Source organism: Pogoniulus pusillus, chromosome 18 (assembly GCF_015220805.1).
Source record: "Pogoniulus pusillus isolate bPogPus1 chromosome 18, bPogPus1.pri, whole genome shotgun sequence".
NCBI lineage: Eukaryota > Metazoa > Chordata > Aves > Piciformes > Lybiidae > Pogoniulus > Pogoniulus pusillus.
Window position 1 is genome coordinate 12786060 of NC_087281.1, and position 25758 is coordinate 12811817.

General features: G+C 38.8%; 1 protein-coding gene across 22 annotated transcripts in view; it reads left to right on the forward strand.

The window, feature by feature from the left end:
- Window positions 1-269: 269 nt before the first annotated feature.
- AFDN (afadin, adherens junction formation factor) overlaps window positions 270-25758 on the forward strand; it is a 129455-nt gene continuing 103966 nt past the window's right edge. For all 22 annotated transcript variants that reach the window (XR_010305559.1, XM_064158420.1, XM_064158423.1 and 19 more), the window contains exon 1: window positions 270-792. Coding sequence is in view for 21 of the 22 variants with exons in the window: in XM_064158420.1 (XP_064014490.1) it covers window positions 676-792 (117 nt within the window). In the remaining variant the exon portion in view is untranslated. The remainder of the gene's footprint in view (window positions 793-25758) is intronic.

The window sequence follows — 25758 nt, forward strand, 5'->3', positions numbered from 1 at the left end:
CCTGTCACCGACCGCCGCCGCCGCCCCCCTCTTCGCGCCAGTTCACCACGCGTAGGCTCCCGCCACACCTGGCCGCCCCGCCCCGCCCCGGCCACTCCTGATCCCCCGCCCCCTCCCCTCGCCGGCAGGAGCGGGAGGGAGCGGAGTGGGCGCCCTCCTGAGGCGCGCGACCACTGCCGGGACAAGGCGGGCGTCGGGAGCGCGCCCCCCCCCCGCGCGCGTCCCCGGAGGAGGAGGGCGGGCGGCCGAGCGGGGGCGCGCACGGGACGGTGTGTGAAGGAGCGAGCGAGGGGAGGGCGATACCGGGGCGGAGAAAGGCGGCAGCGGTGGCTTCGCTTGGCTCAGGGCAGGCGAGCGGGGACAGACGCTGCCGAGCCGGGAGACGCAGCGGCCACCGCCGCAGACTTGGGGCGTTCTTTCTCCTCGCGCCCCCTCGCTGCCCTTCCCCCTTTCTCCCCACTGCCCTCTGGGGCCGATTGCTATCAGCTGCGCGATCCCGGGGCGTTTCCGCGGCACCCGTGCCGGCAGCGGCCGAGGGGAGAGCCGGCTCCTCCCCTCCACAGCCTGGACTAAGAGACCCCCCGCTTCGTTCCCGTCTCCGCCCCTCGCCAGGGCTCGGCGGAGAGAGCCCGGCCCCAGCCCCGGCTCGGCTCCTCGGCGGCGGGCTCGGCGAGGATGTCGGGCGGCGGCGGCGGCGGCAGCCGGGAGGAGGAGCGGCGCAAAGTCGCCGACATCATTAGCCACTGGAACGCGAACCGGCTGGACCTGTTCGAGATCAGCGACCCCACCGAGGTAAGGGACTGCATCGCGGACCCCCTTACCCGGCCCGACTGGCCCACCGCGGCCCAGCCCAGCCCGCATCCCCCCTCTCCGGGCCGCCCGGGAGGTGAGACAGTGCGCCCGGGCCAGGCCGCACCCGCCTCCGCCCCACGGTCAGCTTGGCCCCCCGCGCCGCTCCCCTTCTCCCGCCGAGGGGGTCGGGCATAGGCCTCCCCATGTTCTACGTTTAACACGCGGGCCCCTCTGACCGGGAAGGAGGCTCCGCTCCTCGCCGGGAAGGGCCGGGAAGCGAGTGTCGGGCCTCTCGCCGTGCCCGAAGCGGCTCGGCTGAAAAGCAGGTTGAAGCGGCTGGGAAGAGAAAGGGAGCGTAGGGCCGGAGCCCTCCCCTCCTCCCTCCCCTCTCGCAGGCACATGCGGGCCATGCGGGACTGACTGCCCCAAGGCAGGGAACTCTTGGGGAGCTCGGAGTGGCGAAAGGGGGGCGAGTAAGTGCTGTAATACAAAAGCTAGACTCCCCGGAGTCCGAAAGTGGTTACCTGTATGGGATTATTTTTACTATCTGTGACTTAAGCAGAGCAGGAAAGAGGCTAGTAGAGGAGGAGGATTGAGAAGCCCGCTGGTGGGCTTTTATCGTTGCTGGTTTTGGGTTTTGTTTTGTTTATTAGCTACATAGCTCTGTACAGAAGGCGCCTCTTACAAAGCAACCTGCTCTACTTGAGCGGCTATCCGGGCCGCGGGTGCAATCTCCGGGTTAGCTTTCCCAGGGCGTGACGGAGTGCTTTGCTTCGCTATGTTTGAAAGCTGCCAGCGCTCTCTGTAAAGTAAATATCAGGAGCAGGTTCGTAGTCCTGAGTTCACATGTTGTACCGGAAAAACACAGCGGGTAATTTCTTCCTAATGAAATGGGTGTTTCTGATGGCTGAGAGAGGGTGGGTTTTACTCTTTGTAAAAAAAAGTAATAGTCCAACCACACCCTACCGCTACCATTGTCGTGTTCCCTTTGGCTGGTTAGTGCTGTGCGTCTGGTTTGAAAGCGGCGGCGGGGGGGAGGGCTGGGGGAGGCAGGTTGCAGCCCTGTTTGTGTGTGACAGCACGCTCCTTGTTCGGAGGGTGGAGGCTGATCATGTGCGTGTTCCCGGGGAAAAAGGAAATTCACACTTGCTCTTGGCTTGGCCCTGGTCCTGGCTGTTTATTAACAGGAGCCTCTTGAGAAATCAAGTTGGCTTGATCTTGGAGCTTGCTCGTGTTTCTGCACCCAAGTGCTGGCTGCTAGGGTAGCCACACACACACACAAAAAAAAAGTATTGAAAGCAATTTTGAGATGATTAAGTCTGTGATAACTTAAAAAGAATTTTTTTGATATTTTCAGTTCTGCTCATTGCAAACCGTTTATCGAACACCAAGATAAGAGTTTTCTGTGATTATTTTCTACATCTCATAATAGAAAGAGCTCCTTTCTTGTATTGCTTAGAGTTTATCAATAGCAATGTTGGCTGAACATTGCTCGTTCAAAAAAATGAGCAGATGCTAGCATGATGGAGCTTTCATGGTTGTGTCTGAGAACACAGCACAGTCTTTCTAGAATTGCAGGTATTGCAAGTTGATTGCTAATTGTCTGTAGCTTTTTTTGTCTGATTTCTACATTTGTCCATTTCCAGTACATGCCAAACCTAACCTGTTTTCTTCATGCTTGTGGCAGATTGTGCTTCTGTAGTTTTGTTAGTAAATATTTTAATAAATATTACCATTTTCTATGTCAGTCTTACATTTATCATAATTAACTAGACTGGACAGAAGCTGCAGACTTCATTGTTATGAAAAGAAATAGCAATTCTGCCTGCGTTAGCACCAGACTTCTGCAGTTAAGCCACTGAACCTGTATAGGAGCATGCTAACCACTGTCAACAATGACGTTTATTTCATTTGAACTACTAAATGTGTCTAAACTTTTCAACTGCTGGCTCTATGTTTGATAAGATTTTGGGTGCATTTACAACAAACTGGCAGTAGGTAACAGTTTTATCCATTAAGTATATTTTATGTTTAGATGGTTACAAAAGATAGGTTTTTGGTTTGTTATTTTTTACAGCTTGAGTACTGTGTCCAGAGAAGAGCAACAAGACTGGTGAGGGATTGGGAGGACATGTCATAGAAGTGGCAGAAGGAGATGAGATTGTTTAGTTTGGAGAAGAGAAGGCTAAGGGGAGGTGTTACTGCTCTCTACAACTACCTGAAAGGCTGGTGTTGGTCAGCTAGCAATAGGGTGAGAGGAAGTGGGTTCAAGTGGTGCCAGGGGAGGTATAGATGAGACAATAGGAAAAGCTTCTTTACTGGGTAATGAGGCATTGTAATAGGCTGCCCAGGAAGATGGAGTTGCCATCCCTGGAGATCTTCATAAATGTTTAGATGTGGTGCTTCAGGATGTAGTTTAGTGGTCATGGTAGTTGGGTTACAGTTGGACTCGATGATCTTAAATGTCTTTTCCAGCCTTTGATTCTATGATTATTTCATTTGTGATTCTACAAAAAACAAGTATTTCCATTTTTTCACCATTATCCTGAGATGACCCATTTTGGCAATATTTTAAATGCATTTATTAGCTTAAATGAAAGCCCTTTTTACTAGACTGCTGAAGAGCTGACAGTCATTTGTTGTTTTACCCACTTTTCCAAGCATGGGGCATGTCTTGCTTGATGTAGGGGCTTTAGTGAATATGGCATTTCTGGAGATGCAGTAACCTGGATATGACTTTTGCTTGAGTATGCCTGAGCTGGGTCAAACTGAATAATTTTAAACTGTTCAGATGTGGTTGTTGGCCTGCTGGTATTAACTTTGTATCAAGCTGCAAACTGTCACCTAGGAATCCAGGAGCTTCTGGTTGTATGTAACATGTTTATATTATTGAGATCAGATGCATTATAGTGATTTTCCAGGAATTTCTTCAATGTAAAATATCTGGTTTAAGTGATTTGTCTGTTAAGTTTCCTATATATAGAGTGGGATTTCCAAGAGGATCTAATCACTTAGCTAGTAGTAGGCTTTCAGGGAGATTTATACATACAGAAAAGGAAGTGTGAAATCTAATGTAAGTTGACTAGAGTTCTGATGGTATAACTTAGGCAATGACAGTGAAAGGTATTCACATGTGACCTACTGATGTACCTCAGTGTTAGTTTTAAAGGTTTAATACTTTGATGAGACACAATTGCTCTATGTCCATTGGATCTTCATAACTTTAATCAGTATAAAATGTGATTAGGTTTTGAGTGTATAGATGGGGATCTTTAAAGTAATTTAAACGTGTGGGTTTTTTTCTAGCAAAGTGCTTTATGAATCAGTTTGAATGCCTTTAATATTTCATGTTGTAGACTAGTCCTAAGCGATAGAAGACTTAGGCACAAATAATTTCCTAAAGTATATTGCCTGTAAAATACTGAAAAAGAAGAGCCTTAGGTAGCATATAGAGATTGTTGCTAACTTTCTCCCAACGTGTGATATGAAGCATTAAGTCATTCAGTGCTATTTTCCCCCAACAAAACCAGGGATGGAGGGCACTGCTTGTTTCATGCTCGAAGTTGGAAATTTGTCTGTCTGTAATCTGAAGGTTGAAGACTTCTTGGGAGTAAGGCTTTCATGTCTTATGCTTTCACTGAAGTCACTTGTGGACTCATGATTGAAAGCAAGGTGGTATTTTTAACTTTGTTAGGCATTTACCTTTGTTAACACTTGTTGCTGTACTGAGAATTCTGCCAATAGTTTGCATTAATTTTTAAGATTTTTTAAATATTCAGAATCTAGCTGAGAAGCTCTGTTGTAGCCTGAGAAGCTTACAAATGGGCAACCCAAAACCTGGGTTTTAAGGTTCTGGTTACTACTGGCAAAGTTTTAGTGGTGTCAGGAATAATGCTAGGTACAGACCTTTGCTAAATAGCTCTGTAATGCTCATGCTAATTTAAACTTGGCTATGCTTTACTCAAATGGTGAGACAGCTACAAGTCTAAAGATACAGAAGATTTTGGGGAAATGCAGGATGAACCGTGTTTTTGTAGATAAATCAACAGCGAAGTTCAAAGTGAAACAGTATGTTGACCCGTTTTGTTAAATCATTTTCACCTTCCTGTTCCATTTTCTTCTTGCATTTGCTACAAATATTGTTATTCAGAAGCTGGTAGCTAAGAAATTATTTACATGTTTTCACCTCGGTTGATTGTATAAAATAACTGCATGTAGATGTTTTGGGACAGAGCAAGGAATGTAAATGCTCCCTAAACTGTTTTGTTTGTCACTGTCAGAATAGATAAAAATTCTCCTGAGAGCATTTAAGTTTTTTTAGTTTAAAGTGGCATACATGAACTGGGTGTTAAAATTTTTGCTGATCTTTATGACAAAATAAGCTTTCATCTGTAATGTGCACTCTGGTAACAGTATGAAAAGAAGTGCTGTGTTTTTCTGAACGTGGTTTGCGGCTTAGGAATGTGAATTGCATTTAATTTTTTGAGACAGACAGGTTTTGGAACTAGTTGGATTTCTTTGATAGTTCCCCAAAGACTTGGGGATTGTCAGAAATACTGATCTGGTGTACTGCTTGTTTTCTAGTGGAGTAAGCTATTCTAGTCTGCTCTAGTGTTTTACCTACATATTAGCAGAAGTAGAAAAATCTAATAATAAGCTTGGAGAAATAAAATATTTTGTATTGGAAACTCTAGTAGTTTTTTGTAATTTCTAAATGGCCACAGTTTAAAACAAGAAGAGTAATTTGGACAGTCTTTATAGCTGTTTGATTTCTTTTGTAGTCTTTTTTTCTTTCTGTCCAAAAATCACTTCGTTAAGCTCTGCAGGAAGGTATTAGGAGTAACTTCTAAGAATGAGAGTGGCTGTTTCATTTATTGTGGGTTTTTTTTTTGTTGGGTTGGGTTTTTTAATAACACCAGAGCAGGAGAGAAATCAATATGTTTGATCTAGTCATAATGTTCTAAATGCTTTTCCTTGGGTTTAGATACAAATAAGGAATCTATTTAGGAAAATGGTAAACAGTACATGGATGAAAAGATAATTCTAAAGTTGATACAATTTTGATCTTTATTCTTTTGATTCTGATCTGATTCCAGTTCATTAAGAGACATAGGGAAGACTGATAAATGACATATTTATAATCTTCCCAAAGTAAAAATGCAAGCTTGTTGCTTAAATATAGTTAAAGCAATTAAATTGCTTTAGTGTTTGTCAGTAGCTAGAGGGTTGGGGACAAGAGGATGAAGCCAGACTCTTGTCAGCGGTACCCAGGAGAAGGGGCAGTGGGCACAAACTGGAACCTGGAGACTTCCACCTGAAGATGAGGAGAAACTAATTCGGTGTGAGGGTGCTGGATCTCTGGAGCAGGCTGAGCAGATGTTGTGGAGTAGTCTTTCTACACGCTTTCAAGACCTATCTGGACATCCCCTCTGACCTGCCCTGAGTGATCCTGATTTGGCAGGGGAGTTGGAATTGATGATGTGCAGAGATCTCTTCCAACCTCTATTATTCTATGATATGACAATAAGAATTAGGAATCTTTTGGGAATCTACAGTGGCTTTAACACATGTCTGCATGGTTTCTTACCTGTAGGTTTTTAAAAATCTGCCCCTTAGACTTTAAAAGGACTCACATTTTAAGATTGGGATTAGCAGTGACTATGGCTGTTGCATTACATGTGGAGCTAGTAGTGGAAGTGCTAGCCTAGAGCTATGAAAACATCATAAAAATGGTAGAATTACTTGTGCTTTCTCCACGTTGGATTTTACAGCTTTCAGTTGTTTGAACTAGTGCAACTCAGCAAACCATATAGATAATGAATAGCTGATGAATATATCTGATAATACCAAGCAAACCTGTGATACGGGAAATAAATGATCTTTGCAACAAATATTTGACAAATATTTGCGACAAATACGATTTGCAACAGATATTTAGACACTCTGGAGAGGTGTTTCATCATTTTCAAGGATTGGGTCCTGCATTTCTTACTGAGTAGAATATTTTCCAATAATTACTGTCACAAAACAGACACAGTTCAAGAGGGGTAAAAACACTGAGTCTGAGGTCTAGTTCTGCATTAAAATAGCTGGGAAAAAGAAATAATGGACCCAAGACTGCTCATTTGCATCAAAAGGAGTATTTGGAGACCAGTTTTCATGTAACTGAGTAAAAGTGAATAGTCTGTTTTCACAAATGAAGTATCTAGAGACGCATAAGAAGTTTGAATTAAGATTTTGACCACAATTTACAGACAGCATAATGGCATGAAAATATTTTGAAGCAGCAGCTTTATGATGTGCTTTTAATATTGCATATGTAAATTATTTCTTGAGTTAGTGGATAATTAGGTCTGTCCAATTCAGACATAGTGGAATTTAATTCTCTACTGATTTGTGAATCTTTTCCCTGCCTAAAATGCTGTTGACAAGCATTATTTTTCATTTGAAAAAAACCTCTTAGTCCTTCAGACATGTTAGGGATTTAGTTTGTTTCAGGTTTTTCTCTGGCGAAACCATTTGCCTTTCAGAAAAGGTTAAACCAAAATGACTGGAACAACACATGATTTTAGAGAAAACATTGGTTTGTAATTAATCTAATTTTGCCTTTGTCTATAAGGAATATCCATCTAATTGGGGTAAAAAAATATTGCTGAATCTTAACTGGAGGGTGTAACAAATTGAAGTGGACTGGTGTTTATGATAAAGATGTAGATTTATCATTGCATCAGTATTTGTTCAAAAGTTGCTTTGTTAAACATCAAAGGAAGTAGATTGTCACTATGCAAAATTAAGTCTTGAATAAATAATAACTTCTGATTTTTGATCAGTGGTTCTGATTAGGATGGAATTGAAAATCAGTGTGACTTAAGGTGAATGAACGTTCTGATGAACTTAAGTGAAATTTAACAGATATTTCAGGTAAGTAATAGAGTATTTCCGAAGTGAACTTCATGCTAATGGAAGCCTTTTCTGAAGTGTATTTGAGTAAAGCACTACTTAGGTAATTCTTGAATATTATTTTTAATTAGTATTAACTATTTTATACACAAATATTTTTCCTAGTAAGAAATATTTCAGTGGTGCTCATTTCAGTGAGCAGTGATGTATAGGATTTTGCTTTTAGCTTGTGGAAAGGCTAGGAGCTGTTAATTTCTGCTGTTAAGATCATTTCACAGTATTGATTTTTACCTTAAAAATCATGTTCTGGCAGTCGAAGATGATGACGTTTTAGTAACTGTTAAGTAGTGTATTCATATTAATTATATTTAATTAATTGAAAAGATAAGTGGGCAGGGTTTTGTATTAGGCCTATCTCATAACAGGTTTAAGAATTACAGTATAAACAACTGGTGAAAGGGTTTCTACTCTCTTAGTTTTGTGCATCGAGCTCAGAACTGGTAAATATTGTTAAACACATATCTTCCTGAAGGTCGTTTTTTTCTTTGTTTTTTTTTTTGAGGCTTGTTTAAAAATGAGGTACAACACACCTATCTTTCTGGATGAAGTCAAGATCATTAAAAGTGAAAATGCTCAAAGGTCACTGCTTTTTCTAATTTGTTGAGTTTCCTTTGCTCTCTTTTTTCCTCTTAGTTATTCACTTCTTCCTTTCATGCTTCTCTCCTTGTTTTCAAGGAAGATAATGTAAACTTAGTTGATTTTTATTAAGATAATTTAATTTTTATTACTTACTAACCCAAGAATGTGGAAATTGAATCCAAGATTTACAGCATCAGCACTAAGTTTTATCTTCTTCATTCAATTCAGTGGCCTCTGTACAGCAAAACCTTCTTTTTCCTTTAAATGAATGTTACCAGGATAGACAGAACTGTTAGATAGTTCTTCTGGATACATGCATCACTTACCTCGTAATTCTAGTTAAATACTCTGCAGTGTTCCCTTTCCCACCCTTAGCCTTACTGCATTTCTGTAGCTGTCCCTCTCTGCATGCTTGATAACACAAGACAAAACCAAGAAACCACAAAAGGAAAAATTCTGTTGGTAAATAGTAGTTCATGTCTTTCTGGGCAATGCATATTGTGCCTTGTATGCCTCTGCTTAATGAATGAATGTATGTGGTTGTAGCAGAACTTTTTGCAGCAGGAGGGTAAATTTTCCATATGATTTGTTTCTCTCAACCATCAAATTTCAGTTGTGCCTTTTATTGCTTTGCAGTCTAGTTTGGTTCTCTATTAAGACTGAAAAATAGGCTTTGACATGAATCTAGTGTTCATTGCTTTTTTTTCCCAGTACTTACCTGTTTAGCTGATACCTTGATATTCTAGATGACATTTACTCTTTCTCTGTTTGATGTAGTACTTCAGGGTGATAGCCATCTTCTTTTACAGATGTGAACATCAGAGTTATCACCTAGCTTGTCATACCTTACATTGAGTTACATTGCATTACATTTTCTGGAGCTTTTTTCCCTTGAGTCCTGTCCTGAAGTATAGACCCGTTGTTCAACTCCTCTTCAGATCATCTTTTAGCACAGGTATTGTTCATCAAGGAACCGTTCCTCTGACACCACCTCCATTCTCATCTTTCTAGGTACTGCTTTAATTTCTTTCCACAGTGAGCAGGCTCTTTATTAACCTGGACTGTCTTGGGCAATCTTGGTATAGATTACTAGTTCTGGAAATAATTTTAGAGTTTTAATAGTGGAAGAACTGGGAAATAATTTTAGAGTTTGAATAGTGAAAGGACTGGAAAAGTCTTGGGGCTAGGGTTGTTACCTAGCAGATCAGTATACAATATTAGTTGAAAGTACAAATGGGACACTAGGAAATGTAAGTAATTCTTTGGTGCACATATTTGTAATCTGTCTTGGAATTGTGTCCCATAAGTAGGAGAGTCTGTAAATAGAATTTATGATTGTACCCATGAAATTGTGTATACTCCTATAAATTTCTCTGTATCATCAGTTCCAGTCTAGAGCAGAACTTATACATTATCAGCTTTACAAGTGTTAAGTTTTTTTTCCCCCATTTTTTAAAAAATGATGCTTGGTGTATCTAAGAATAATTATCAACAGATTTCTAATTTTACTCATGTATTCAAAGAGTATAAGATAGACCAGGATTTAAGGAAAAAAAAGAGTTACTATAGTAACTATTTTCAAGGGTATTAGAAAAATGTAGATTTGCAATGTAACTGGAAATTGAGCCTGTCTTTGAATATAAGACTCCTAATGCCAGATCAGCTCTTGGGTAACTATTCTAGAATACATTTTGTGTATTTGAGTACTAGTTGCTATAGAGCAGTGGCAGACTGAAACAAAAGTGCTACTATATGTTAAAGTCTCCAGAGTGTGTGTGGGGGTTACTTGTTCATTGTTTTTGTTGCTACTTTGCCATGTTGTATTCTGTTGTAATTAGAAGAAAGGAATATGGAAGCTTTGACAAAAGCTTAAAACCTGGTACTAGGTAACAGCTTCTCAGTGAATTGTTTAGGGTTTGCCCTTGATGAATTTTCCCAGGATGTGTCTGAATTTCTGGTTCTACTCTGTAGTGAAAACCTTTATAGTGAGGGAAAAGTGAAATAATGAGTTGTCTGGCATTAATATTTATTTGCCCCAACAAAGTATGTTGCCTGTAATGCTACTTCTGAACTAAAGTTTCAGTGACCACATTTTTTAAGCACCCCATGAGCTGTGAAGTAAAACTTTTGCTTTGTCAGATGAGTCTTGACAGACTACAGGTATTTACAGGTAGATGCACAACTTAATTGCTATATAATGCTTTTACACGTATATTGTATTGCACACACAACCCAGTGGAAAATCAGAATCCCCCTTCTTATGAAGATTAGTGGCTGTTGCTTAGCCTATGCAAAATAGTTCAAACAACAAAGAAACCCCCCTCCAGTGACCACAACAACAAAAGCTCTCTTTCCTTTTGCGTTCTCAGAAGGTGGTCTGCTTTGAGCAGTACATCATCTTGAAATTAAAAAGAACCCTTTAACCATTTTGCTACTGTTCTCAATTTTAGTAAAAAGAAATATTAAGTGTTATTAATTTAAAAAATGCCAGGACAATTATGGTCTGTCGTGCAGTGCTCTCCTCAACAGGAAGGTGAAGCGTTTTAGAAAGCTTTGCATTGATAAAATGTTCTTCATAATATGATTTCTGTTGAGAAATCTGGAGAACTTGGGCTTGTAGTCCCCTTTCCTATATAGTTTGGTAATATTGACTGCATTCAGATTGTATCCAGATGTTGCATAGTTTTTGTAAAATGCTGGGCATTTTAGTAGGAAACACACAAGTTATTATTTGAAGTGATAGCCTTACCAAATGTGAATGCTACTTAGTGTAGAGAGACTGGAAGTTATAGAAGTCTGTTAAAACAATGCATTTATTGCAGCTGTTGAATGATCGAGATTGTTTTCGTATCTGGAAAAGGAAATAATTTGAATTTTGTGATGGAAAGACAATGTTTACTAATGATAACATCACTCAGTCCTGCTAATTTGGTTTCGTAGATTGCCTATTACGTATAGTGCTTTCTGTACAGTGAGGAAATTCGAAAGTGGACTTAAGATTAATGCATTTTGTGGTCTAATTGTTTGTCTTTGCCTAAAAAAAAAACCCCAAACAAACAAAATAAAACACACCAAAAAACCCAACAAAGCCTCAAACTCAACCAACTGTTTCCCTTTTCAGAGATTGGTGAAATTCTAACAAAGTCTTTCTTCAAGAGATATATTGGAATACTTTTGATGAAGACTCCAAAACCAGTGAAATTGTATCTAGTGTTACAAGAGCATTTTAGTTGTCACTCTAGTACAATAAGGACTATATTAATAAAATTCATCTGCTATGCCTATAACCAACTGATTTCAGTCAGATAGGGGTTGATATGCAGGCTACAAAAAAAAACAGCAACCAAAACAAACCAAGCAAAACCCAAAACAATAAAGTAACTTTATGCACTGATTCTTTAGAAGTTTACTGAAGCTATCTACAAGCATTTAAAGACCTAATCATCCCAAAGTGATGGAATTATTACAGTTCCTTGAAGTGTTAAAGACATAATCTGGATTTGCAGCCTGTCTTCTGTATTTTAGCCTGAGGAAAAAAAATAGAAGTATTGTCTCTATCTTAGATTTTGTCTGGGATTTAGAGTAGAAATACATGATTTGCTATTGCATTCTGATTTCTGTCTCTCTAACTTTTTACTGAAGGTTACTTGTGAGGTAGGATCTGTAATGACTTGAAGTGTAAGAAATTTAGTGTTCAAAACCCTAGTAGGTTTTTCTAAAGTAGTTATCCAGAAAATGTCTAAATCTGGTACTGACTTGGTGTCATGAGTTATCAGTAGCTCTGACGGAGTTATTAATACTTGTTGGAAATAAATTGTTTGCAGTCTACTATAAGCTACAGAATACTTCTGTTTGAGTCTTTGCTTTCTCAGCTGCACTAAGATCAGGCATAAAGTCAGAATATCAGTGCATCAATTTTGAGATATTAACCAAGTTTGAAAACTTAGCCTTCTCATTCATCTTGCTTGATAACCATCAAATGGCAGCACAAAACTGAGAGCATTGTACCAGTGTGAGACAATCATACTGAGGCAAAACATTGTATGATGTTCTGTTAGTGGTAGCCTGAAGTTTGTTAAAAACCTACTGAATCTCAGTGCTTACCTTAAGTGTCTTCAGCGTTCTGCATTTGCCTCCAAGCCTTTGACCATCCTTGTGTTTGTGGATGTTCATAAATACCTGTATCTATCATTACAAATGCAGTGATCTAGCTCTTGCAATAAATCTTCTTTTCCACATTACTCCCACGCACTCTGTCCCAACACCCTAAACAGGACACTCCAAACTTTCACTTACATGTAAAAAGTGAATTTTCAGCAGTCTTCACATGTGTTCCTGCTGCTGCATAGTCTTCAGAGACTCTGAAAGCATGACATTATTCAGCTTTTGCCAGTAGCTTCCTGTGTGGTTACTGATCAGCCAGTCCTCTTGCATGTGCCATGTGGACTTTGGAGTTTTGGTTTATAACCAGCTAGTCCTTGTGCTGATAGTGGCTGTGCCATTGGTTTGTGGTTTGTGGTTTCGGTGTTGGTTTTTTTTCCTAAGGGAGTGGGGAGAAGAGGTGTTGATTTCTTGGTTGTTTTACTGTTATAACCATAGATATGTTTTTCTTATTTTGGAGAGGATTTCTTCTTCTAAGTACACATTCATCTTCAGTATCATTATTCTGGGTATCTGCTAGGTGGAAACATCAGTTTTCTGGATTAACCTTACATTGAATTCCTCAGTTGCTGGGAGAAGAATCTTGCACCAAGAAGAAAAATTCCTTCCTAACCACCTCATAAGTAATTAGGATGGTACTCACAGCAGGTAGCACTAAATTTAGCTAAATCCTGAGGATTAACACTATGTTTCTACATGGTCCAAAATGGCCAAGATAGATGCTTTGCTGATACACATACCTTTTTCCTAGTTTTAATAAGTTCCATGCTTTCAGGGTAGTACCATGACATTATCAGTGTTAGCAGAAGTCTGCAGATAGGATGAGATACCAGCATGTTTCTGATAACTTTATACCTTTAATTTATTAACTAAAATATTGGAGAGCACTGTTCTTTGGCACGACTGCTAGATGCTTAAGTAATCTGAAGCCTTTTCCACTTCAGCAGCTATAAAAGAGGATGACTGGTTTCACATGTATGTACATACTCTGTTGTGCAGCTACTTCTTAAACCACCTTTTGGCACTTCTTGTTCATAGAAAGAAAGCTGTTAGTGTTGACTCTCTCCTCCTGTTGTTGCAGCGTGGTTGCCATGGTGGGGGTTTTCTTCCGCAATATGGAACTATCCATCTTTGATTTTCTTCCAGGTCTGTGGTGTTGATGATCATGAAGGCACTGATGTTTTCTTTTGCTGCTAGTGTTAAGCAGTTGCTTTGAGCTGGTCCCTGCCACTTTTGCAGCACCCAGAAGTACTGAACAGTAGCAATTAAATTTGTATGTTATTTACTGTGGCTTTAAAAAAATTTGGCCATCTCTTTCTGTGCCTCATCCACCACCTACAAAGCCCATCTAAGTTAAATGTTGTTAACTGAGGCAACGTTTTCATTAGTGGTTAGTTTATTTCTGAAATGTCTTTCCATATTTTCATATGTGAAATCTATGTTAAAAAAAAAAAGTCAAATTTAGGTTTTGCCAAAGCATGCTGAGTTTGGAAAAGCTGCTTACCTGATATATGCAAGTGGACTCTCCTTGGAGTTACTGAGCTTTCCTGTTTATATATGCTAGCACAAAATAATGGTGTAGTATGACTTTTTCCTTACATTGACTGTTGATCTAAACCAGTTTTGTAGATAAAAGATATATGATAGTTTTTTACTGTAATGAGAAATTTTGAGTCTAATTCTTGAAAGCAAGCAATGCTCAATCAAGAGTGTTTGGAAACCACTGATGCACTTGACTCTTCTTTTTTGTTAGCTTAGAGTGCTTCTGCAATGTGTTATTAAACAAACTGAGGTCATTTAGATCATACTTCTACTTGTGTGTTATTGTAGCCTCCTAAACTGTCTTGTGTTGGTATAAAAGGCATTCTCGTTTGTTATAATGTCTTCAGAACAGTGACGTACATGAAGTAGTGCTTTGAAAACTGTTGTAAATGTGGTTATTATAGAAACAGAGAAGCCAGATTTTTATGCGTGCATGCAGATTACTGTTTGCTGTGTCATGCTGATTGGAGATTTCACATTTTGAAATATGGGGAGGGTAGAGTTACGCTTTTGATGTCATACACACCCTGGATTTAAATCTTAAGATGACTTTCATAGCGAAGAATGCCCTTTTTCTCTATCTGGTACATTCATACAGTGGGAAGTAGGTTATGTATCTGCTTAGAAAACTGAAATACTTCTAATATTGTTGCTTTTTTGGTTGTTTTTAAAATATGTACATATCAAATCCATGTGACACTGACTTATTTCAATAAATAGGTAACTCTAAAATTTTGATTAATTTCTTTACTTTTTAATGGGCTGCCCAGGGAGGTGGTGTACTTGCCGTCTCTGGAGGTGCTCAAGGAAAGACTGGCTGAGGCACTTAGTGCCATGGTCTATTTGGCTAGGGCTGGGTGCTAGGTTGGACTGGATGATCTTGGAGGTCTTTTCCAACCTGGTTGATTCTATGATTCTTTCCACATGTGTAACTTTCTGATATTCGAACTGCTAGGAAGCTTATAAACTCTAATGAAGACAGCTATGTATGTATTATTAACATTCTCAAAGGGAATACTGAACACAGCAGAAATTAAAAATGCCCAAATGTTTCATAATAATACCTGAAGAAAAATGCCTTGAACAATTCACTTAAAGTATCTAATCCTGATGAAAGAGTGCTTCTCATTGTGGATGATAATAAAAAATACACAGCACAGGATATGTAAAATGTGGGGAGTTCTTTGGTTTTATCTCTGTACAAGTATTTTTATACAAATAAGGCTGGAAAAGTTTACTGTCTTGAGTTGAAGAGAAATAAACCAGTAGCCAAAGAGGCTAGAGACTGCTTGTATTTTTAAATCACTTAATTCCTTTCTATTTATTGTTGGTTTTTTGTTGGGAATGTGTGTGCATGTGTGTCATCGTTTCATCTTCCTGTGATGTGCTGTCTCGCTAATGAGAGGATAGACCTGTCTTGGTGTAACTTTTCTATTGCATTAATTCTGACTTGCTGCAAAGATTCTTTGGGTAATATCACTAGCTAAGGCCTAAATTGTTTCACAGTGAGTCAGAATATACTTGAAATCTGGCATGGTTGTATTACTTATGCCTTTATGAACTGTGCTTTAATATCTGAGTAAGCCAAGCCAAGTTACCAAATGCTTTTGTAATCTGAGCCTGTTCAAACTTGAAGTATTCCTGATCATGGTTAATCATCTGCCTTAATGTTTGTATTGTAACTTGTCCTTGGTCCATGTGTGACTGAAACGACAACCCCTTGATAAGAACAGAATTAAGGTTCATTTCATAGAACTGTATTTTAGATCAGGAAAATGCTTGGAAATAATCAACCAATTCTTTTTCTGGTAGCCTTTTGCAGTTCAGTAAATATAATGACAAATTAGAGGTGGGAATGTTTTAGTTGTAGCTAACAAAACATAAAAGCTATGGCACTGGCCTCAAAGCTACCTACTGTGCGGAAGTGCAGGATTTAATTCATGCACAGTACACTGGTAAACAATTTCTTCTGGTGACTCCTGATTAACATGTCTTCAGAGACCATTTTTTTTTTTTTAACTAGTGCTATGTGATAAAAACAGTACTTTGTTGTCTTCTAGAATAAAGAGAATAAAATAGAGCTGGTAGTGCTTTTTAAAATGTGGCTCCTTTGGTAATCACAGCTGCCATTTGAAGGGTGAAATAAGCATGTTCACAGGTGAATTCCTCAGTGCAAAATTGTTTTCCTGATGGGGGAAGTGCTTTTCACTTTGATGTTTGGGTTTGTTTTTTTTGTTTTTTGTTTTACAGGTAGAATAATTACATGCATCTGAGACAAAGTATAGAAACCTTAAATGCTGCAAATTGCAAAGTAAAATTTACTAAAATATATTGAAATGGTTAGATCACATTTTTAGACTGAAAAGCATTTTAAACATTTTTCTCCTAAAGCTGAAATGTATTGCAGAGGACTGGAATTTTTTAAGTTACGAAGAAATTGTAGTAAAAAAAAGAAGCAGTAAATGTTTTTCCTTGTTTTAATAAAAATTAAACTTGATTATTATTAGAATCTGTTTCTTGAGGTCACTTCCTTCTTGAAACAAGCATGAGAATGGTCATTGCTTAGTGGCAAAGACATTACTGATGGTGAAGAGGGGGCAGCCTGTGGCACCAAGAAAAGGTACATAACTGACTTCAGTAGCTCTTGATCATAGATTAAAAATGAAGGGATGCTGGAGTTACTATTTCTGACTGCTGCAAATTAATTCATCTCACTTTACTGGTTACAGGACTGTCCAAACAAAATTGCTTTCAAAACAGAAACTTATATCCTTAGAAAGAAAGTTATACTTGTTCCTTTTTTGTTGTTCATCAGAATCTCTGAAAAGTTTGACCTTGGGGGGAAAAATACTCTGTATATACTTGTTTTAGCAACTGGAGACATGATACAGCTTAAAAATTTAGGCCAAAGACCTTGTGGAGGTAATGCCATCAGAAATCTGTCTCTTGAGGAGGAGGAATGATATAGTTGGCCAAGACTTTTATTGTTATATTTAACAACACAGAATTAATTTGCTGGACCGTAACGTTTAGGGCCTGAAACGTATGCTGTCTCTTAGCTGCGTCTTTGAAAAGTATGAATGAAAAAGATGAACAAAACCAACTGTTGTCTGATGTGAAAACCCTTTGAGCTAGTTTTCAGTGCTTAGCACTAAGAAGAGGGTAATTATTGGATTAAATTTGAAGGAAACTGTTACAAATTGCCTTGCCTGTATCCCTTCTGTGTTGAGAATTTATGAACATCTGACACTAAGGACCATGTTTTTCCAATCCTAAAATACAGACACTTGTCTATGTGATTTTGTGGACATGTATTGATAAGATATGTAATGGTAGACAATGACTACTAAATGTCAAGTTGTTCTTAAAATATCACAGTGTAGTTCACATGTTAACAATAATGTCAATGATATGATTTACCATGCTTTCTGTGGAGGAGCAGTCCTTTCAACTGCTCTGGGTATCCAGATTACAGTTTAGAAACAACTCATTACTGTCAGATACAGAACATGTAGGTTTCACAGTGATTGTTGCTAGTTCAGTACTCTCAGCAGAGGTGAGTATTTATTGGAGAATTTTTGATCATTATATTGTTGAAATAATCTTTAGTGTAATTGGTTTCTAGAGTCAGCACTATGACAAATTCATACAATGCACCCCACTTTCCTTCCGTTTCAACTTTCTGAGTTCTGTTTTCTTCTGATGTTCTCTTTCTATGTAGTGGTCTCCTTGAAATGAAGGTATACTGCTGTGGTTAGCATGTGATTTTTTTTATTAATGATATTTCCACACTTTTGTGCTCTACATACCCTGTAGCAACTAGAGGATAACAACAATTTGGTATCGATGGTGGTGAATTGCTTGGCCTGTTGCACTCAGTTGCTTATATGGAACTTTAGAACTGAACTGTGTTCAAAGGTAACATCTAAAACGTAAGGAAATCTCAGCAGGTGGAGGATATTAGAGGAGAACATGTAAATTAAAAAAACAAACCCTCCTCTTATTCAGAGTCCATGCCTTTTTGTGAACTTCCATTGTTTTTTTGGTTGCATAATCTTAAAAGACTGAACAGAACTTAACACATCAGAAGAATCATCTTGAAAATTCCTGGTGATATACTTGTGTTACAAAATGTGACTTTGTATTTCGAAAGGAAAAATGAGTTAAGAGACTAGTCTTAGTCTTTGCACTGGTGAATAGAATAAGCAAGCTTATTTTAGATCTGCTGTACAATGATTAATTTAGATATTTGAAAACATGGCTTTTTGGGCTTACAGATAATTTTACCCATATTGATAGTGAAGTAGTTACATGGTCCACCAACTACAAATGTATTCTGCAAAACAAAGCTTTTCAGATGCCAATGAATAGTCAAGTAGTGGAACAGGTTGCGCAGGAGCGCTGTGCAGATTCTGTCCATGGAGGTTTTTAAGGCCAGATTTATGACCTTTATTTTAGCAGGAAGTTAGTTTGGGAATTCCTGAGGTTCCTTCTTCCCTAAGTTATCTTGTGGTCCTAGATGGCTAAGTGGTTTGCCCATTCTAATTTATTTCCATCTGAGATGGATTGCATTGCATTAGCTGGAGAAATGACTCTCGATATGTATTGTAGAACTACTTATATAGATTTTAGTCTCTAGTCTCTACCAGTTGGACTCATACCTGAGGATAAATTTGCAGATGTTGTGCTGGAACTTAAACTATTTAATTTAGCATTTTTCAAATTTTCTTTTGTCACGATGCTTCTTGGGACATGCACATGAGGATATCTCAGCTACTCTCCTGTTGGTCTTGCCCAGATTCGTAGACGTATAGAACAGTTTGGGTTGGAAGGGACCTTCAAAGATCATGTTCTAACCACCCCTGCCCTGTGCAGGGACACCTTCCACTAGCAGTTTGATCAAGTTCTCATCCAACTGGGCTTTGGGCACCTCCAAGGAAGGGGGAGTATCCATGACCTTCCTGGGTGACTTGTTCCAGTGTCTCACCACCCTTACTGTAAAGAATTTCTAATTGATATTTAAGTCTAAATCTGCCTTCCTCAAGGCTGCAAGCTCTTGTGATTGAATATCTGCCTGCATGGCTCACATAATAGCATTTTCAGTAGCCACAGAAAATCAGTGAGCCTCTGTTTCATAGGTACTTAATTAGGATCACAAGGTATTTTGGTTTGGAAGAGACACTAGGACGTTTCTATTCCAGTGTCCCTTTCAAAGCAAAGTCAGTCCTGAAGATTCCTTGGACCTTTACCCTGAAATGTCTTGAAAAGACCTCAGCCTCAGATATAACACAACCTCCCTGGGTGCCATCCACTGCTGCTTGATTGTCATAATGGTGAAAAAGCTTTTCCTTGGATCCAACTGAAACAGAGGCCTTTAAAGTCATGTGCATTTTCTTCCGCTTCCCCAGCATGCACTATATGAAGATGCTTGCTGCATCTTCTTCATGGTCTCTTAGATCCTGTAGGCTGCTTTGTTGATCTCTCCAGAGACATTTCTTCTCCAAGAGGAACAAACACAGTTTGTTCTCTCTCCCCTATTAAGACAGTTCTTCAGTGTCTTGATTGTCTTGTGATCCTCTGCATCATGTTGGTTTATTTCTGTCCTTCCTATGTTGGCAGCCCAGAACTGGATGAGTAGAGAAGGATTTTCATTTTACTGAATCTAAGGCCTGTATTCCTTTTATTAGTATAGCTCAGGGTGATGTTAACCTTTGCTGTCAGGGTATGCTTCTGAATCATCTTCAGCTTCCTGTCCACCAAGATTGTCGATACCTTTTTGGTGGAGCTGCTCCCCAGCCACTTATGCCTGAGCAAGTTGCAAGATGTTATTCCGTTCAGGGGCAGGATTTTGCATTTGTCCTCATTGAATTTTGAGGAATTGAAACAAACAAAAAAACCCAAAACCCATAAATGCTCAAACATCCCAAAACAACCCCCAAACTAAAAATAAAAAAAAATTAAAACAAACTGTGAAACGAACACCCCACTCAAATATACACCTCATAGAACTCCTTTTGTCAAAACCTTTAGGCATGTGCTTGAGTACTTTGAATGTTGAAACGCTTAGACACTTTTGAAGTTGAGCATAGAACTGCCTTTTTGGAATCTCTTTCTAAATGGAAGCTGTTTACCTGAGGATGGCCACAGTAGTGTGCAATGGAGAGAGACTGCTTACGTTACTGCAATATGAAACTAATGTTGAATGAACAAACTCTTGAAGAGGCTATTGAATTGTGTTCTCTAAGATCTGTGATCGTTTTTTCTGAATTCTAGGAGTGAAGCTGCTGCCTAAGCAGTGTACGAGCAAAGAAATGTGTTAAGTGCTTTATTCCAGACCAGAGGTAGATAGGAAGAGAGAAAGAAAGCTGTGAGAAGGATGCTTACATGATGATTAAGCTTTCAGCTTTTTGATTGTCCTCCTGTTGTTCCTGTCTCCTCCCAGTTTTACATACCCAATCTCACAACCTGTTGATCTGACCAGCCTGCTCTCTGAAACTTCTCCGCACTTACCTAACCAAGTGGTGGCAACCCTTTGTGAAGCGAGGACCAAGCTGCCAAAAAATGATGGAGCAGTATTGATTTAGTTGCTGATCTGTTGAAGTAGGTTTGTTGTGATGTTTAAATGGGAAGTGACTCTGGCAACTTAAAATTTTGAGCACTTGATCAACTGATCCAATTCTATGCCTCATCATGACTAGAAGTGAAGCCAGATTCTTATCTTGCCTGCTATTTCAACATAATTGAAGATACTTGAGGAACACTTTAAAGAAGTAATGAAGTATCAATATTGATGAGTAGGAAAAGAGCTGTTTTGCTACTGTTTAGAAATAAAAATGTTTCATAAACCATAATATTGTACAGAACACTTAATCTAATTAGACATGCATCCACAAAATATTTGAGGGTAAGATCAACAATTATAAAACAGTAACTATTTTTTTTTTTTTTAGCTTGGGCATTGACTTTTAACTCTGCTCCATTGTTTGAGAAATCAATGGTGACTTCTTACTGAATTCATTTGACAAAAACTCACTAAAATTTGATGCTTGCATCATGTGATACAATTTCCTAGATTATTTTTGCTATTATGAAGAGAGCTGTGAAGGAAATTAAAAGCTTCCTATGTAACCAAGTGGTCAGCTGCAGTTTCCTCTGTTGGGAGTAACACTGGTTGCAAACAGTCGCTGCAGTTTCATTGTTGTTCTGAGCATGGAAGAAGAGACTCAAGCAGTAGAAGCGAAAGAGAAAATACAGCAGCGACAGCTGAAATACTGCAATTACACAGAGAGAGTAACTTTCCATAGATACATGCTTTTAAATTGTGCTTTTTTTTAAATGACTGATAGCACAACTGAATGTTACTTTTATGTGGTTTAATTGAGCTTTTTAGAACACATTTAACCTGCCCTATCTGCTGATTAACTGTCGTAATTATGACCATCAAAACTCATACTTTATGAAACTTTTGGTTGCTTTCCTCTTCGAGTCTGTTTTGTAGAAATAATGCTACTGTGATCTCTACAGGGCAGTGGAGGTCTTTTGGCATGACTATCATTCCTTTTTAAGTGAGTCATAGTCATTATTGTTTCTTTATGCCCAGCATCTGAAAAATAGTTCAGACCTGGGTGATTGCAGCTGTGATGCACTTTTGACCATTGGCTCCTGATGTGTGGGCAAACACATTATTCCCAGTAAAAAAATATCATCACCTTGGTATTTGATAACTTCAGCTATTATTTAGTTACTTTTAATTGAAATAACACAAAGCTGTATTTATTTTTATGCAGTGCTACTCTTAGACATTTAAATGCTATGTCCTCCAGTGTTACAAACAAATATGACTTCTATTCTCATCAATTAAGTGGTTTAGTAATTGAAATAATGGCTGGGTTTAATTTTAATAGCCTTTCTTGGGCTTTTTGTACCAAGTTTTTGAATACTGTGTTACTTCCATAGTGTTTTGTTTACCTGTCCTTAGAGAAGTGAAATAGAATTTAGAACAGGGATGATGATGAAATTCCCATGGATAACCAACTTATTACTACTAGGTGCTCTTAAAGCTAGACTCTAACATACTGTTAGCTGGAGTTCTTTATCTGCAGAGGCATTCCTTGCTTCTGTAAACTGTTGTTTCTGGGTTTATTCTGAATGACAGTAGCTATATATGAGAAAAGTGTAAGGATGAGATCACATATTTTAGCCTAAGAGTAAAAGGGCTTTCCAGCAGCAGAGTACTCCCTGCACCCTTCTTTTCACTGAGTGGGATTTTTTTTAATCCCTCCTTTATGCTAGCACTAGGTTTTGTGTGGCTCTGGTGAAATTCTGTGGAAATCTAGGGTACTAGGATTGATTCTCCTTGGGCTTTTATCTCAAGTAGCCCATTAGAGGTCTCCTAAAGGCTTGTATTGGAGTAGCTGAAGCAAGGGAAAGGGAAAGCCCTTTCAAATGAGACTGCTAGTTGCCACTGGATTAGCTTAATATCGTATTATCCCTCACCACCACAGATAAACTGGACACTTGAAGTAGTTTTTTTCTTCTGACATAACCTTCCGGTAACCAGCAGTCAAGGACTTTCAGGGAATTTATTTCTAGGTGTCTGTGAATAGAACATTCCATGTTCTGTTCTAATAATAAAGTGGAGGATACATAATGGAGGAATGCAATCACTTGTAGAGCTTTTCATGTTGAACTGCCTAGAAGAAAAGGAAACTGGTAGGTAATTGGAAGATAAAATGCATCTTTGTGAGAAGAAGGATGCCTGCTTTAAAGTATTGTTATGTTGATAGTACATGGTATCTTCTGCTTTAAATCTGAAGTAAACAGAGTAGTGAGGGACTAAAATGGGAAGCAAACCAGCTTTGGTTGTGCAGAGTATTTAATGTAAGTGTTTATATGTTTAGGACTACTTCAAACTAGCTTTTGTGTTAGAAGTGAGGAATTTATTTGTAGTATGAGAATAGTCACAAGAAAGCTTCACAGTGAGTGCAGAATGAGTATCAGTCTGAAGTTAGTGTAGATAATGTTATTGCAGAGGAAGCCCTTTTTTAACTTGTCAGCAGTTGTTTTTAAACACAGCTAACTGAAGCTGAATATTGTTCACCAAGCACAGCACTGATGAAATAGTTGCCAAAGATTATACAACAGGATTAAGTAGGATTTGTAGAGAGAAGGCTATCAACAGATGAATTTTACCTCAGTCTTACAACTACTGTAAAGATTTTTTTCCAAGCTATCTGTGCCTTTGGTTGTCTTGTTAACTATCATTAAAGTGAGTGATGGCATTAATAAACAGTTTCATACGTTCTAAGAAATGACTCAATTCCTTTAAATAAAAAACCCAGATCATTCAGAATAATTCATAGAGGGAGTTTTGAGTGACAAGAGTAAAACAAAAAAAAAAAAGCCACACACTTTTTTGGGGACTCTGCTCTGTTCAGAAGTTGCAACACGGACCTTGTTTTTATTTTAGATGTTTAAAAAGTTTGGTTAGTTTTTCTAGTCATATCTAAAACTGTGTGACATTTTCATCTGGAAGTTTGGCTACCCATTTTGGTTGTATATGTAGTGAATAAACCCTCTTTTTTTCTGCGTGTATGGTAGAAGTAACAGGAAGGATATATTAGTTTGTTGTGTCCATATGCTTATGATGAAACTTCATGTAAGCACTGTGAATGTGCATCTTCGTCTGTGACACAGCTGATCTCAGTAGATTTCGTTCAACAGTGCAGATTATGAGTTTGGGGTTTTTTTTTCCCTAGTAGTAAATGTTCATGATTACATAGTTTGAACTACAGTTGGATTGTGTTCTTGGAAAAAGAAAGGTAGAGAGGAATAATAATAGCTCAAAAATAGTCCTTCCTTCTATTTCCATAGTATTTCTTAGGAAAAAAGCCTTTTAGCCTGAATTTTGGGGATGGCTTTATTATACCTTCAAGCCTTCTTAAGTGACCTGATTTACTTGGAAAATAACTTCTTGAAATCCAGTCAAAAGTTGGATTTGCATCAGTATGATCTGGAATACATTAATTTTGATGATTGTAGACAGAATTCCAAGACAATGTGCCAATAACTATACAACTGGAACAAATTTAATTGTTGTACATAAGTGTCTCTTGATGTAATAAAACAGGTAATAAGGTTAATGAAGCTGGCAGTGGTCTGGCGCAATTTCTGTGCTATCACATTGCTTTTTGGCAAGATATTAACCTGCTGTAAAACCTCTAGCAATGTCAATTTACGGGTGAGCACTTAACAGTGCAGTAAACAAGAGAACACAGAATTAGAGTGGGTTTTTTTCTTTGGTTTGGGACCCCTTTCTTTCTAAATTTATGTGCACAGTAATCCTTTGTAGGCCTGCGTATTTTGTGTGTTGCCAGATAACTTCCTCTTACATTTTGTTTGCCTGTATAATTCTTCATATCCATAGGTACTCAAAGATATCCCAGAAAGTAGTAAATACCTTGCTCAGTTTTTTTAACAGGGCCCCTCTCTCAAAGGATAGGGTGGGACTTTTTGTATTAAGGTAAAGGATTTAAGTACATTTTGGTTTTGTGTGGAGTTTTGAGTTTTCTTATTTTGTTGCTTGGTTTTAGAGGTGTGGAATTTTTTTTGTTTGTATACTGAAAAACTCCAGGGTTTTCTCAAGTGGATTTCCTGCTGCAGTTTGTCTGCTTTAGGAGAATCAGGTGCTTGTTTCCTATTTGGCTTGTTAGCATTCCTACTTTAAACTCCTGACTAATTAGCCTGGTTGCCAGAGCACTTGCATGCAGAGTATCAGATAGCAGCCGTGTTTTTCTAGTTCAGTCAGTGTAGCAGGGCGTCTTAACCCTTTGTGGTGCAGAATTCAGGTCGTCCTACAGGAGTAGGAATAATGTAAGGCCATTCAGTTTATCGTTATACAGTAGAATTTTGGTCAGTCTTTCCTGGCTGTCAGCTGAAAAACAAATATGATCGAACTCCTGGCTGAATTATTTAAAAATGACCCTATTTTTATGATTTCATTTGATACTCTCTTGCATCATGCTACCTAGAGTGCTGTGTCCAGTTTTGGAACCCCTATTACAAGAAAGATACAGATGTGGTGGAGTGTGTCCAAAGAAGGGCCACAAGGGTGATCAGAGGGTTGGAGCACCTCTCCTATGAAGACAGGCTGAAAGCTGGGGTTATTCAGTTTGGAGAAGAGAAGGCTGAAAGGAGACCTTCTTGTAGCCTTCCAGTATCTGAAGGGGGCCTACAAGAAAACTGATGTAAGACTTTTTAGGTTGTGGGGTAGTCATAGGACTAGGGGAAAGGAATCCAAGCTAGAGGAGAGTAGATTTAGATGAGATGTTAGAAGTTTTTCACCTTAAGAGTGGTGAGACACTAAGAGGTTGCCCAGGAAGGAAGAAGAGCTCTTAAGACTGCAGTATTCTAAACTTTAGTTTGTGACTTTTGAAAACTTATATATTTTTCTTAATGTCATGTGTTTGTCAAATCAATCTTTAAAATCTTTCAGAGATTTGCTGTTCATGTGGCAGGCCTAGTTCATGAAGAGTGTCAGGCTCTGTTGGGACAAAGTTCTACCCTATCAGTGCCAGCATTCTGAAGAAGGCTTTTTGGTGATAATGCCATTATAAAGATGAGCTGGAACTACTTTTCCCTTGAAAAAAAATCCACCTATATCTTCACTTCTTGCATGCAGTGTTCAGAATGTACCCTTGAAAAGCTGCCTGCCTCAAACTTTAA